This window comes from Alosa sapidissima, chromosome 12 (assembly GCF_018492685.1).
Source record: "Alosa sapidissima isolate fAloSap1 chromosome 12, fAloSap1.pri, whole genome shotgun sequence".
In the NCBI taxonomy this organism is placed as follows: domain Eukaryota; kingdom Metazoa; phylum Chordata; class Actinopteri; order Clupeiformes; family Clupeidae; genus Alosa; species Alosa sapidissima.
The window spans coordinates 21,786,331-21,802,250 of record NC_055968.1 but is presented as its reverse complement, the minus strand read 5'-3'; the positions used below and the strand labels follow the sequence as shown (position 1 = coordinate 21,802,250).

Sequence of the window (15,920 nt, the reverse complement as noted above, 5' to 3'; positions counted from 1 at the left end):
TGCACAACTAATATTTAGCTGCCTGCTCATTTTATGGCCTAAAACTCAACAATAAGTGAATGAAGTCATTAAGCTTCAAGCTGTCCCAATGCATTAACAATTAGTGAAAATATTATACTGTACAATACAGCAGAGTATGATGAATATACCATATGCCTGAGGCAAAAAAGACCCCTGATTTCTTTTATATGGTTTTGATCTTTGTGGCCCTAGACAGACCTGCCGACCCCTGATCTTTGCCAACCCCTGATTGACCTGCTTAGCAACCCAGAGCATATTTGGGTGAAGTGTGATTATTTAGCCATAGTGTGATGCTTATTGGACTCGGCATATGGTTCAATGATTTAGGGACATTAGCCTGATGCCTTTCTAACAACATGCAAATCTAAAAATACAATTTAAATACCCAGCTCAGCCTTCAATAATACCAGATGTATTTTGTAAACAAAACTGCAACAAACCAATAGATCTACATATTTTAAAGGCGCAGTCAGCCATTGTTGATGATGTCATGTTTGTTTAAGTTTATGTTTATATCTATATTTCTTAGCAGTAGCTTTTGACCAAAACAACTTACATTACATTTTAATGAAGGACCAAACACCCCAGAGAGGTAGTTGACCCCTCCCTTCAGTATTCCCAGAGAAACTCCACACAGCATTTTTTTGTGTGGGGGATAGGCCGCCTCCAATTTGGAGCCTATGTTGTACCCTGTGTACTCAAGGGATGGGCAACAATGTATAGTGAGGAGATGACAAAAAATGTTGCTTGAAATGCTTGAAATCGTGTCCAAGTCCAAGTCCAAGTATTAAGAAGCAGTGTCAATATGTTGATTTTCAAGCAAATCTTGACAATTTTAGAAATATTCTTTATTTTTGGTTATATTTTACTTGACAGTATCTACATAAGAGTGACATGACACTGTCATGAATTTGTCATAAACATTATCTTTATGACATAATGCTTCTTTTATTAAGTGTCATTTGGTTTTTGTCATGACAAGTTAGGATTAGGGTTAGGGTTAGAGTTAGGAAATTTAGAATTATGATTTTTATTTAATGGATAGCTTTTCTGCTATAATGTGCACTAGCCAGTGGTTCTCGCCCCACTATTCCCATCTAAAAGTCAATAAAAGTTTAAGAAATTATTAGAGAAGTAAAAATCTAAAATAAGAATATTGGGGAATAAATATTATGGATAAAATTTAGGCTAAGAATTGTAAGATAAAAATCTAAAATAAGGTTGAAAGGAGATATAGAGAGGGTTAGTGTTAGGGTTAGGACTAGGGTTAGAGATTAGGTTTAGGGTTAGAGTTCATGTGTCATGTCACTCTTATGTAGATACCGTCAAGTAAAGTGTTACCCTATTTTCTATCAACTCCTTTAAAAACAATCTACAGTCATTTCAAAGTCATCCCAATCCCAATGATATAGTGTAAACTACATGTGAAGATTAAGAAAGAGTGTCAATGTGCCAAGAATGTTACAAATTTAAAATTCATTCAATTCAGAATGTTCAACCAAAACCTGGACACATGGCCTGGAGGCTTTGTCTGTGGTTAAATTTGGCATCTCTTTCAGAAGTATTGGGCTGATGTTATCAAGAGATTAAGCATTAACAGGAAATGCATGCCACACGCATGGAATGCATGCCACTAACAGACTGAATGACTTACAAACTTCCAGTCACCATCCTAGCAACACAAATGCTCTTTGTGAGCAATGGTCACCTTCCCTACAGTACGCCATGCTCTTCCTCTGACTTCAGAGCACAACCGAGTGAGCGGGAGAACGCCCCGGGGCTGGTGCTCTTTCCAGGAAGATGCACAGGACTGCCATCACATGCTATAGTGTGACAACCTGAAGCTACTGGCTTCAGTGTACGGTACACATGCTGAACGACTGGGGCGAGGGAAGAACCTTCAACAATCACAATCTGTACTTCCCAAATCAATAAAAGGGAATGCATGAAGGTCATTAAGCGAGGCTTATGCAATGAAGGCTTTTATCTTGAGTGGCTGAGGAACTGCATCTCTCCGAATGGCTTAGAGCTATCACACATCCTTAGTCACCTGCCAACAAATGATCTGTTTAGGCCATAGTTTGCATAAAGTACAGTCCAAAGTTTCATTGTCAAATCTATAAGGACAATATACCAGAGTGGAAATCTGTCTTTTTCAATTAATCAGCACACTACATTGTTGATTTTCTATTTCTTAAATATCTCTAATTTAGCAGTGCCATCGAAGCAAGTTGATCTTGGGAGATAGATGGCTGTTTAGGGCTAAGGTTGTGGCTCTTGGCAGATGCTTTTGTCCAGTAACGCTTTTGTCCTTTTGTCTAATACATATTTTTTCATTAAAAATATAACAGCTCAAACAATACTAATAATAGAACTAGACTAAATAATGTTGACAGAATAATAACAATAGCAAATAGTCCTAATAACAATAACCATAAACATATTTGTATATATACAAACCGTGACTGTAAGGAGAATTAAAGAGTAAATGAAGGTAAATAGATTATCACTAAAATAGACAGAGATAGATGATAACTATATTGCTGCTAGACATACATAATGCTATTATTCTGTTTCTATGACCTCTCTAATTCGGCCCTAAAAAAGTAGCATTGTTGCAGAGAGACAAGACGAGAGAGAGAGAGAGAGAGAGAGAGAGAGAGAGAGAGAGAGAGTGCAGGCGACTGCATGTGACTGCATGTGGGCGCCCTGCTACAGCATCATGTGTCTGCAGCTTCCACCAGCACTCTCACAGCAACCGCATAGCACAACCCTCACATGGCTGGTCCTGCCTGGTGCCTGATCAAACTCGCTATTGTATTGGACTTTCGTAGCAGTTATTATCTTTCACAGACACTCCAGGCCAAAACCAAAATTTAGCTTGTAGTGCTTTTGGAACAAATCTAAACAATAAAACCACTTCTTTACTTACAATCTTAGCAGGACACATTCATATTGACGTTTGTTAAGATCCTGAATGTGATCAGTCAGAGTTAGGGCCTCCAGTTTACATTCCAAAAAATTAAACCAGCCAAACCAACCAAGCACAGATGCAGCACGGATTTGGAATATCAGGATGTGCCAGTTCATAATGAGCGGCTGGACAGAGTCCTGTGATGTCCAGTGAAGTGTGAGGGAGTTTATTCCTGGAAATGTAGAGTCTTGTGGAGGTGTGTGTGTGTGTGTGTGTGTGTGTGTAACCCTAAGGGGATGGGTGAGGTGGATGGCGGCCTGGTGCTGTGTGTGTGTGTATGTGTGTGTGTGTGTGTGTGTGTGTGTGTGTGTGTGTGTGTGTGTATGTGTGTGACCTTAAGGGGATGGGTGAGGTGGATGGCGGCCTGCTGCTGTGTGTGTGTGTGTGTGTGACCCTAAGGGGATGGGTAAGGCCTGGTGCTGTGTGTGTGTGTGTGTGTGTGTGTGTGTGACCCTAAGGGGATGGGTAAGGCCTGGTGCTGTGTGTGTGTGTGTGTGTGTGTGTGTGTGTGTGTGTGTGTGTGTGAAAGAAAAGAGATGGAAAAGAGAAGTGAAAGAGAGGGTGGCTTGGGTGCTGAGGTTGAGGAAGACAGTTGTACGTGTATGTGTGCATTTAGCAGTGCCATCGGAGGGTGGTAGGTTAAAGGGAGATAGGGAGTACAGTGCAATGTGTACAATACACAGTATGTGTGTGTGTGTGTGTGTGAGAGAGAGAGAGAGCGAGAGAGAGAGAAAGAAAGAGAGAGAGAGAGAAAGCAGGTTGGGGGTCCAAGCCAGTGGGCCAAGCTGGGATCACTGCATACAGTGGACGGAGCACATGACCGGAGGAATCTCACACAGCTCCAGATCAGTGCAGGAGCTCAGGCAGGCCGGCACACATTCTCTCCCACGGAAATACCAGCACTCACCAGCACACACTCACACACATGGAAATAAAAGGTAAACAAACACCAGACTGATTAGTAGTGAAATTTCTGTCAGCAGAAGACCACGTGAGCATAATTTTAACTGGAAATATTGATCTACAACTATGATATTAAACTAATAAAGGTTTAGGAGTTTCTAGGTACCATCCTCGGGGAAGCACTTCCCAGATACATTTGAAATAGCTTTACTTTTATTTATTTTGTATTTATGAGTCATTTGTTTTATGACTATTTATTTATTTGGGGGGTGGGGTGGGGTGGGGTAGGGTGCCATAAACATATATGGCATTGTGACTTACTTTTTAGTCTTTTCAGCAAGAACACACACAATTGACAGTGAATTGACAAGATAGCAGCTGTAACCTTGCTGTGAGAACATATTTTACTGTACTAATGTTTTTAGATCTATTGAGCTTTTATTTTTCTTTATAGAGGAGAGAAACCAAAACACCAGGGGCCCCCAGCTGGCAAGCGGGCACAGTCTGGGCGTCATTTGACTGACCGACTTATTTAGTATTCGGCAGACTACGCCCAGCCACCACGTTCAACTACTATTACTGTTCCACCCAAACATCTAAGCTGTCCTAGTGTGTGAGCGTGTGCACTCTACTTCCCTACATCAATTAGCCTGCAGGCTAGCACTGCATGAGAGGAGCACCTGACTCACATACAGTAACTCTCCTGCAGCATTTCTCACAGAGAGACGGGAGGTGGAGTGGGGGGGGGGGGGGGGTTAATAAGCACGAGAATGCTCGTGATTTTTGAGACATCACAATTAAGCCATCATTTCAAATGAGTTGGCTGCTGAATTCCTGTCTCAGGATCGCCCAACATACATGGCCATACGTGACTGTAATCCGTCCAGCAGAAGGAATGGTGATCATGTGAGATCGTGCACATTTTCATGTCAAAGTTGGGGGCCGAGAGGGGCAAGGAGAGGCAAGCGCACGAGGGATCAGATCAGGTTGAACTTTGACCAGCACGTTACGTTTAAAACCACGATGTAACCATGGACCATGCACCATGTAAACATGGAAGAATGTGGTCTGGGACCCAAAGCATGTGGACCAACTCAGCCGAGACAACAGGATCTTTAAGCGGCATGGAGGGGCCTCACACTACATATATCTGCGTCACCTCTGGGCACGTGAGGGTGGAGTGAGAGCAAGCGAGAGAGAGAGGGGGGAGAGACTAAGCACGAGTGCTGTACTTTAGACGCCATACAGGAGACTGGAACAGGGCGGGGTGAGGAGCATCGCTGGGGGGAACTTGCGGGCAGAGCCATGGAGGCAATTACGAGGGATTTCATTAATCCCAGAGCGCTAACGACACACAGGAATGCAGCCCATTGGCCACGGCACTGAGTGTGGGACTCCCACCATTAAGCAGCCTTAGTGACATGATATCCAACGACATTTGAGCACTTTTATCAGCAAAGCTAAAGTTGTTTTTTTTTTTTGTTGCTCCAAAAGCATGATCTGATGGCCGCGCAGAGAACCAGACCCGGGAAATGTGCCTTTGACTCAATTTTCTTTCCCCCAGATTTGATATGAGGATTTTGATGTCTCAAATTCCTCTACATCAACAGTCACTCTTAATCCACTTCAAGAGAAGTCCACTTTGTGAATCAGATTATATTAAAGCGGCAATTGCGAGGCCAAAAAGAAAAAGAAATGCTCTTAAATGAGGCTCAGGGGGGGGAACAAAGATGATTTTTTGGTTTAAATTTATTAACAGAAATGTATTTATTAACATTTATTATTACATGTGATTTAGACGCTTAATGAACGCATGGCACAATCATATTATATACATTCCATAAGGATGACAGTGCATACACCCTTGTCGTAGAGGGAGAGACAGGAGACAGTGATGGACAACCTAAAAACCAAGCCGAGGCCGAGTAGCCAATGGGCTCTGATTAAGTCGACTGAGAAACATCGACACCATATTTCTTAAAAAAAGTTCTTACAAAGAAACACTGCTATTGCAAAAAAATAAAACAAAACAAAATATAATCGTAAACAAAAGAAAAACATTGTAACAATACTATTTCTTTTGTTGCACATTATGGTCAAAATACAATAGAACACACACACACACAGTGCTTGGCCACGAGACGCGGCCTGTTGTTTGAATGACTTTAGCACGGTCATGAACGTAAAAACACCCAAAAACATGTACTGCCCAGTCCTCTCCCTTCTCTCGTCTTTCACACCCCTAAATGAAGAACAAGATCTACAGGCTTGTGTTTTTTTCCTTTCTTTTGTTTCTTATTTGCCTTCTCTTCCTCTCTCCAGCTTATGGTGCTTTAAAAGCTAATTGCACATTAAAATGATACATGTCTTATCTCTCTTCACATAGGAGTGGTGGTAGTGTGTACGGTACGAATGTGTATGTATTATTAATATGTGAGGAAAAGAAAGAAGAGAAAATGTCCATGAGTTTCTTTTACTTCCTTTTCTGTTTGTTCATTCGTTTGTGTTTTTTTATTACTATTATTATTTTTGCATGGCAGCTTCTTGATATGACCAAAACCCTGGGGTCGACGGTCACATTTCAGTGGCCAGTCAGGTAGTCCTGGGTGGAGTCCGAGGCAAAGGAGTCGGCGTCCTCGTTGTCCGAGTCCTCGCTGCTGTCGTCGGCCGCCGGCTCGCCGGTCAGGGCGATGCGGGCGTAGTCGTCCGTGTCGATGGACTTGCAGAAGTGAATGGCGTATTTGAGCTTCTCCTCCAGCACCTGCTTGCAGGAGTAGCGCGGCAGCTTGAGCAAGAAGAAGCAGGTGTACGACTCCGGCAGGAAGTGGTCAGGAGGGTTGTACTTGTCCAGGACCTGAACAGAAAAAGCAAAGTCATACATACTTCCACACATTCAAAACTGCTCTCCTTATGGTGGCCATGTCTGGAGAGGCTACAGGTTAGCAGGCCAAGCCTAGCAGATCAAAGGCACAAAGAGTGACATGACACGGTCATGAACGTATCATAAACTTTATAAACAAACCATAAACGTTTATGGCATAAGGCTTCTGTTATTAAGTGTCATTCGGTTTTTGTCGTCATGACAAGTCCCTAACTTAGGGTTAGGTTTAGGGTTAGGGTTCATGTGTCATGACAGTGTCATGTCACTCTTATGTAGATACCGTCAAGTAAAGTGCTACCCAACATTGTATGTGCTCATAGGTTATCAGCCATTCAGGGCTGTGTTTCACAAAAAAACGGTAGAACAAATACAAATGAAAAACCTTGATCAATCATGACATAAATAACAGGTTTATTTTTCCGACCACACACCTGCACAACGAAGTCTCGTCCGCGGAAGTCAGCGATGGTCCTGGGGAGACGCGTTCGGCCCCAGACAAAGCGCAGGAAGAGCGAGCGCTCCGTGTTGGAGAAGGACTCCATCACCTCCCAGAACCACTGGATGAGCGGCGCTGTTGGCTCCACGCCCTTGTAGGTGGCCACCGACTTGAGCAGGTGCAGCGGAATATCTGGGCTACCACACACCTGTGGACAGAGGGATGGAGGGGGAGAAAAAAGAACAAAGAGTCAGAGAAAGGTAGTGAAAGAGTGACAAAAAACACAATATCAAAGAACAAGAGACAAGCTTGGTCAGTGATTTGCTTCAGCGTATTTAATAGCCAAGAGGTAGATGTAAACTGCATCTGAACTCTTCAAACTCTCCGTGAGATCCATAAAAGAGAGTGTCTGACGGTGACAGCTCGACAGCACGGCATGGAGTTTAAAAGTTCAGCGAATCCACCAAATTACAATCTGGACATGTTGAGCGAGAGTCGCAGATGGTCATCACTCGTGGGGGCTCTGAAAAGGCTAGCAGAGGGCTCTGAAGTGCCTATTTCTGAGTGTGTGGAGGAGTGTGTATGTGTGTGTCCTCACCATGGTCTCGAGCTCGTAGCCGGTGAAGAGGGAGAGGAGGGGCACAGGGACCACGCGGGCCATGCCCTCCCTCACGGCTGCCACCTGCTCATCAAACTCATGGAGCCTGCAGGGGAAACACACACAGGGGCATGACAGTCAGAGACAGACACACACACAAACACACAAGGCCATCAGAGACACAAACACACACACAGATACACATTCAAAAGGTGTGACAGTCTAGGCAGCAGTCTAGGCAGCACAAATAAATCACACATACAACCAAAGTGATGTTGGCACACAAATATCACATTCACACACACACACACAGAAGCTGTCTCTAACGACAGACATAAAACCATGCATCCTCTTTAAACAAAAATAGCAGTCATCCCTCAACCCAATCTGCACACTCTCTCTCTCTCTCTCTCTAAAACACAGACATGCTCTGTTTACTGACACTTTCACTCTTGTAAAAACACAGAACCCTTCAACACAGATACGCACACACTCAATCACTGACAGTACACACAGACATAAAGACAGACACGGTCACAGAACCTCTCTTCCACATCCAGCTCCTGAAATGAAATGAATAGATCGCTCCAAAAAAAACAAACCCTCAATCTCCACAGACCCTCAATGCTCAGCCCTGAACATGTTGTGAACAGCAGTCGTAATGACCCTCAGAGGCTAATAATAACCCAGGAGCTCACTTTCAGCCACTCTACACTACTCCAGTCCCATCCACTCCACTCCCAAATAGGCACCAAACATCAGTGCGCACACACACACACACACAGAGCTCATGAATGTCCTCTCATCTGTCTTACAGTCGGGACTAGCCAGTGGTTATGTGTGTGGTTGCTTGGTTGGGTGTGTGTGTGTTTGTGTGTGTGTGCATACTGTATGTATGTATGTCTTTACCTGTAGTTTATGGTAAGGAGAACATAAGCTGTGTGTGTGTGTGTGTGTGTGTGTGTGGAAAGGAGCACCTAATCTAAAGTCTACTATTGATTGTAGCTTGGGATGGGTGTGTGTGTGTGTGTGTGTGTGTGTGTGCGCGCCTCACCTGTAGTTGATGGCGAGGCGCACATACTCAGCGCGGTTCTCCAGGCTGATGTGCGAGTGCTTGGAGCTGAGCTGCACCTCCTGACCGCAGGCGTTGGGTACAGTGAAGGGCAGAGGCATGGCCTCAAACTCCTCCGCCGACGCCTCGTTGTCCCGGATGTACATCAGTCCCGGGATGAAGTCCTTATCCACCTGTGGGACGGGAGAGAGGGAGCCACTTGAGAGTGAGGAGAACACATATGCACACATACAGTAGGATGGCTGGAAACCCACACTTTGACCATGTCAAATCTGGGCTCTGTGTTGGTGTGTGTGTGTGCGCGTGCGTACATAGATATAGGCTAGAAGTAATTTTAGTTTCCAAATTCCCATGCTTTTTAATCTTTGTATCCTTAAGGTTCTACGAGACAGCAACTTTTTTACTAGAGAGGGAGAGTGCTTTGCCAGTGAGTGTTTCTGGTTTTGGTTCGCCCACTATGACGGTAACATATCATCAAAGAACCCATTTGAATTTGTGTGTGTGTGTGTGCGCACGCGCATGTGTGTAGAAGTTATTTTAGGCCCAAGTTTCCAAATTCCCATGCTTTTTAATTGTTGTATCCTTGAGGTTCTACAAGAACGCAACTGTATTAATAGAGGGGGGGAGTGTTACCAGTGAGTGTTTCTGGTCAAATTTGGTTTTCCCAGTATGACGCTCACATATCATCAAAGAACCCATTTGAGTGTGTGTGTGTGTGTGTGTGTGTGTGTGTGTGTGTGTGTGTGTGTGTGTGTGTGTGTGTGTGTGTGTGAGAGAGAGACTGAAAGAAAGCCCTGCTGCTCTCCCTCGGTAGTGTCTTGTGCTCGCTCCACTTCCTCAGTAACCTTTCTGATGACTTTGGGCAAGAGCGGGAGAACAACAGGCACTCTGTAAGCAGCAGACATCCTCCACCGTTAACCTCCGTCACAGCACACGTTTGAGCAACTCATGATTGGAGCGTGAATGCAGGAGTGTAGCTAAGCCAGGCTCAGACAGGCAACACACACACACACACACACACACACACACACACACCTTACAGCAAATCTATATTTTTGGAAAAAACAGGATCATATGTATATCTTTCCAGGGAAAACCAAAAACTGATCAAATCAAAAACGCTTCCCGGGTTGAAAAAGAGTTTGTTTGAGGTATTCTTTGGATGGGACCAGTTTTGACATTAAAAAACCCAATTCCAAGCCACTCACTTTTAAACAATGAAAAAGCCTTTATTGTAATGGCTTAGACATTTTAAACCATTAAAACTACTAATGTATTTTAGCATCAAGCCTTTATCAGGGAGCAAAATGGGAGATTTACCCTGATATAATACGGTCATCTCTTTGTATAAAGAATTTAGAGCGATAGCTGTGATGGACGCTATTCACTCACAGAAGCAGAAACTAATTTATATCTGAATTTAAGAGTCAATCTACAGAGGGAACTGGGCTGAGATTATAAACATAACTGCCTCATGTTACAGTCTCCTCCTTAAAGCTACTTAAAAAGTACTACAAAGAAAAGGTCAGGTCACTGGACGTGACCTATAAAGGGGCGTGCAGCCACGGGATGATGCAAAGTATGCTATGTGTAGTATGTCTATAGGTTTTTATATAAGAGTTCACCCGACTTGGATAGTTACATAATCATAAACTACAAAGAGTCTTAATTCCCTTTTCTCCAGAAAGAAGAAGAAATGTATTTCTGAGAGAAGGCAAAAACCTACAGTACATCTTAGCCTGGCCCCTAATCCTTATCCAGGAATGGAAGAGTGTGGAATTTCTCTTTATATAAAATAAATTGTATAATGGCATTTGAATGGCTTGGGATACCAACCAGTGCTTGGTTGTACAGCACTTTAACACACTTCCTGGAGTTCATATTTTTTCAAGCCCTACAGGGAACCTGTTCCTGGGACTGATGGCCAGAGCCAGATGTACGAAAACATTAGCGTCTGTTTCAGATGTTAATTCCTCACTAAGAGCTTCTTAAAACATGGCTTGGAATGTAACAGACCCCGCACGTGAATGAAGGGGTGCGGCATGGCAAGTTGTGCTCTTCTCAATCTACATATATATATGCATTCATGGACAGGTCGAGGGAGAGTGGGACAATGACAATCTTACACCTTTTAAAAAGCCGGCGTAATCCATCCAGACTGGTTTTATATGTGTTTAGAGGTCCATCCAGATTGGTTTTATATGTGTTTAGAGGTCCTTACCTCACTGAGGTCAGCGATGGTCAGGTTCATCCCAGCCAGCTGCTTCCAGACGGGCTCAGCCAGGTACAGACTGAGAGGACTGCCTGTGCGGATGGCAATCCCAAGCAACACACCTGCGAGACACAGACACACACACACACATAGTAAATCAAATATATACGGTACTTAATTTAAAACAGGTGTTCCTGCTAGAGCAAGGTGCCAGCCCAAACTGAAAGTATTGGAGATTCCTTGGGAGTGAAGATCTTAAATATCTAAATCAAACAAATGTCATGTAGAGTAAATCCCTTTGCATTTTGGTAAGTATATGTGTGTGTAAATGCGCACAACTCTGCAGACAAAGTGCTCAAGTGCTCTACAAAACAGTTAACCTTGTAGCGTCCATCATCTTCCAGTGTGTGTGTGTGTGTGTGTGTGTGTGTGAGTGTGAGTGTGAGTGTGAGTGTGAGTGTGAGTGTGCCTCTCAGCTCACCAAGGAAGCGGAACATGTTCATGTGCAAGGGGGACTTGGCAACGGGGTTGAGCAGGAAGCAGTCGCGGTTGGCGCCGGACTCGTCCCGACCGTTGGGAGTGACGATGAGCAGGGGCGTCAGGCCGTTCTGCAGTTCCTCACACATCTCCGCGATGGACTCACTGTAGCCGCCACCGCAGTCGTCCACAGACTCACCTACACACACACACAGTGCCGACGGTTACAATCACAGGCATAGTAGATAACATTACAGCCAATTTAGCCTAGCTAGCGCTAGCGCTAGGGCTGTTGCTTGGCAGTGGTCTGTATTAGCTATGCAATCAAAACAGTGAAGCATGTAGAAGCAGTGTTTGTTTAGCTTAGATGCCAAATCAAGCAGTTTTTGATTGCAAGAGAGCGGGGAAAGCTTAAATTTGGGTAATAGGAAGATCATAAGGACAGGGTGGGACATTTATCTGGCACAGAGGGAGGGTCATACTGATTGTAGCCATTACGTGTAATGATGCCAATCACTTTGAGTGGCACCCATGGTGCCAGTGATGGGGGTGGAGAGAGAGACCCACCTACGAACTTGACCTTCCAGACGCGATGTGGCAGCAGCAGGCTGTCGGGGCTGAAGGAGCTCATCTTAGCGCACATCTGACCAAACACGGACTTGGTGCCGTCTGGACCCGCCAGACCGCCTTTACTGCGAGAGCGCTTCACCTGAGGGGGGGGGGGGGGGGGGGGGAGAGTGTGGGGGAGAGAGGGAGGGAAGGAGGAAAGAGAGAATGAGGGATAGAAAGTGGAAGAGTGGGAGGGAGTATGAAAGAGAGAGAGAGAGAGAGAGAGAGAGGAGAGAGAGAAGGGAGAGAATGAGGGAGAGAGGAAAAGAGGGAGGGAGTACGAGGGAAGAGAAAGAAATTGCAGATAGGATGGAGGAAATAATGGAGAAAGGGAGGTGGGTGGGTGAAGCGAGAGAGTGAAAGGCAGAGAAGGGAGAGTGTTGAAAGGAGAGACAGAAAAAAAATCAAAGAGAGAGAAAGCGAGAAAGACGGGGGAGGAAGAGGAAGTGAAAATGAGAGGCAGAGAGAGAGAGAGAGAGAGAGAGAGAGAGAGAGAGAGAGAGAGAGAGAGAGAGAGAACATGAGACTGAGAAAGACACAACAAATACAGACAAGAGTGTACGGTTCTGGTTTCACATTCCCCATCATATGCCACTGGGTACAGCGTGTATGGAGAGCCAATGAGTGGGAGCACTCAGCCATGATGGCACACTCACAAAGAGCAGATACACATCCATCCATCCATCCATCCACACACACACACACACACACACACACTCTTCCCCCGCTCCGTTCCTCCAGGGCCCCACAGCTGGCCTGAGAACAGATGCGTCTCTGGGGGGGTGGGGGGTCTGAGGATTAGCGGGACCCCCTGCTAGCCGCCCGCTGCAGCGCAGCAGAGGAGCGAGACACTCATCCACACCGACGTGGCGTGGAAGAAAGCAGACACGCACTCGCAGCACAGAGCAGAGCAGACGCGCTGCAGACAGACATACAGACACACAGATGCGGAGAGACAGAGAAAGAAAAGAGAGAGAAAGAAAGACAGACAGAGAGAGAGAGAGAGAGAGAGAGAGAGAGAGTGTGTCTGGGGGATGAGTGCTGTGGCTATCAGATGAGACACAGGCAATCTGGCATCTGCTTCCACGTGCTCTCAAAATAACAATGAGCAGTGGAGCCTCAGCCTCAGGCTCAACACACACACACACACACACAGCCTACTATTACAGTCTTCAAGAGCGCTCCATTTGTGTCTGTGTGTGCTTTTGTGTGTGTATGTTTGCTTATGTGTGTGCAGGATGTGAGCAAGCATATTTGTTTGTGAGAGTTGTGTGTGTCAGTGAATTTTCATATGCGAGTAGACATATCTGTAAATCATATATTGAATATGTTATTTCACATTATTGTTATTTCTACTGTGTTCTAGTGTGTTTGTTGAGAGTGTGTGAATGTGTGTGTGTGTGTGTGTGTGTGTGTGTGTGTGTGTGTGTGTGTGTGTGTGTGTGTGTGTGTGTGTGTGTGTGTATATATCTACCTGTATCCTGTTGAGCTCCACCACTGGCCCATGTTGTCGGTCTCGTACCATGGTTGCCTGCACCACCTTCCGGAAGGCGGCCTCCTACAACACAGAGACACAGACAGAGAGATGTTAACAGAGGACAACAGACTGGGAGGTCAGAGAACCCTATCCAGACCAGGGGGGTCAAGGTAGTTTAGTGTGTTTCGCTCAGGGTGTAAGAGTATGTCTGCTAGGGCTGCACGATATTAAGAAAACATGCTATATGCGATAACATTATTGAGTACTGCGATAACGACATAACTTGCGATATTTAAATATACTGCTGTGTTCTCCACAATTCTTAAAACACATTTTTTGAAACCTTCCACCCTTTTCTCCATTCTCAAACTACATTCACAGAATGTCTGACAGTTCTTGCAAAATAAAACACTCACCTCAAAAGTTTTACTTATGCTCAGAACCAAACAGTGTCAGAGTACCGATCCAGTATATGATTCAAGTGTTCCCTTAATTTTTTTGAGCAGTATATTTAATGTTTTTCTCCATTCTGCTTGCTGCTAGCATAGACTGTAGGGTTGGGGGGGGGGATAAATGTATAATTACAGAAATAAATGTATAATTTTCTACATAAACTATTAATTATTAAATTATTATGTAGCCTAGGCTATATGGCCTGATGAAAGTGGACAGCTAAGAGACCTACTGACTAGGCTATCGAAGTTGTGTGGAAGATCTGCTCCAAGAAAATCCTCGTAAAAGACGGATAGACAGCCAATCTGAACACTTGTGCACCAACCAGCGGAATATTCCACATTGCCAGCCTTCGATGGGCCTAGCAAAAAAGCTACATAGCGGCGGTCATCTCAGTCTGTAACCTTATGCGCTGCGCATCCCACGTTATTAGGCTACCGGCATGCCGACTACAAGGGCAGCAGAAAGTGAAAGTAATTGGGCTGCAATCGCACAGTCCAGGCTAAGAAGTAGGCTAAACAACTTTTACAAACAAATCCTGATTACCTCTCTGCTGCTGTCTGGGGCTTTTGCTAAATGCAAATCATGAAATACAAGCCTTACAGTGAAAGACAGATATCTTCTGATATAATGATAATGAAAGAAATTGTTTATTTTAACACGGTGGAGAAGGAAGCATTTGACGCTGTGTTTGTAACGCGTCATCCTTCATAAAACCAAAATATTCCCATATAACAGACATGCTTTTCCTTTTAGTCACCAATTCCTCTTCACCCAAGAGTAGCCTACCTCTCTCGACTCACTATCTTCAGCTATCACGACTTAGCTCCCGCCTCAACACCTAAAACACCACACACCTAAACTGGTAGGGACGGGCTTCTAGGGCAGCATGACGGCATCGGTTTGGTAAAATATGTTGACATTGAGAATGTGAATACACCATAGACTGTATGGAATGCACACGGCACAGAAAATGTATCGAAATTTATCGAAAATGAAGTAATCTTTGCGGTATGTCCATCGCAAGCGTTGATATCACGATAACGATAGATTTTAGATATATCGTGCAGCCCTAATGCCTGTGTGTGTGTGTGTGTGAGAGAGTCTGAGGAAGGGTCTATGAGTGTGTGTCTGCATGTGTGTGTGCATGCGTGTCTATGAGAGAAAAGTGTGCATGTCTCTCTGAAGAGGTATGTGTAGGTGTGTGTGTGTGTGTGTGTGTGTGTGTGTGTGAGAGAGAGAGTCCTGACCTTGCCCTGTGAGATGAGGATACCCCTGAGCGTGTCGAAGCCAACTGAGGGCCCGTGTATGGTCTGTCCGAGCCGTCCCTCCAGGTCGAACATGGGGATGCAGGGGCAGAAGAGCTCAGAGATGTGGTGTAGCAGTAGCAGGCGGTTACGCAGCGCCATGATGGGGATCTCCTGCAGGTGGTTGTACTCCATGGGGATCTGTACACACACACACACACAGAAACAGAAATAAATTAACAAACAAACAAACAAATAAACAAATAAAAACATAAGAAAACAGAAACAAACACACACACATGAAATTAATTTGACTAAAGGGATTTATCCATGCATCACTGAAATGCTCTCTTCTTGACCACTAGTCTGGGCCTTAACTTTGCAGGTAGTTTTGTCTGTAAACGACTGGCTTTACCTGTGCAGGTAGTCTCATCGTTAAATGACTGGCTTTACCGGTGCAGGTACAGTAGTCTCATTGTTAAATGACTGGCTTTTACCTGTGCAGGTAGTCTCATCGTTAAATGACTGGCTTTACCGGTGCAGGTAGTCTCATCGTTAAA

At 44.6% G+C, this 15,920-nt stretch overlaps 1 protein-coding gene across 1 annotated transcript in view; it reads right to left on the bottom strand.

Annotated features, from left to right (window-relative positions):
• Positions 1 to 5,629: 5,629 nt before the first annotated feature.
• herc2 (HECT and RLD domain containing E3 ubiquitin protein ligase 2) overlaps positions 5,630 to 15,920 on the bottom strand; it is a 72,787-nt gene continuing 62,496 nt past the window's right edge. The window contains 9 exon segments of the mRNA XM_042057155.1: positions 5,630 to 6,752; positions 7,211 to 7,423; positions 7,814 to 7,919; positions 8,868 to 9,058; positions 11,107 to 11,219; positions 11,579 to 11,773; positions 12,142 to 12,283; positions 13,658 to 13,741; positions 15,364 to 15,561. Of these exon segments, the coding sequence (XP_041913089.1) occupies positions 6,480 to 6,752; positions 7,211 to 7,423; positions 7,814 to 7,919; positions 8,868 to 9,058; positions 11,107 to 11,219; positions 11,579 to 11,773; positions 12,142 to 12,283; positions 13,658 to 13,741; positions 15,364 to 15,561 (1,515 nt within the window). The 3' untranslated portion in view covers positions 5,630 to 6,479.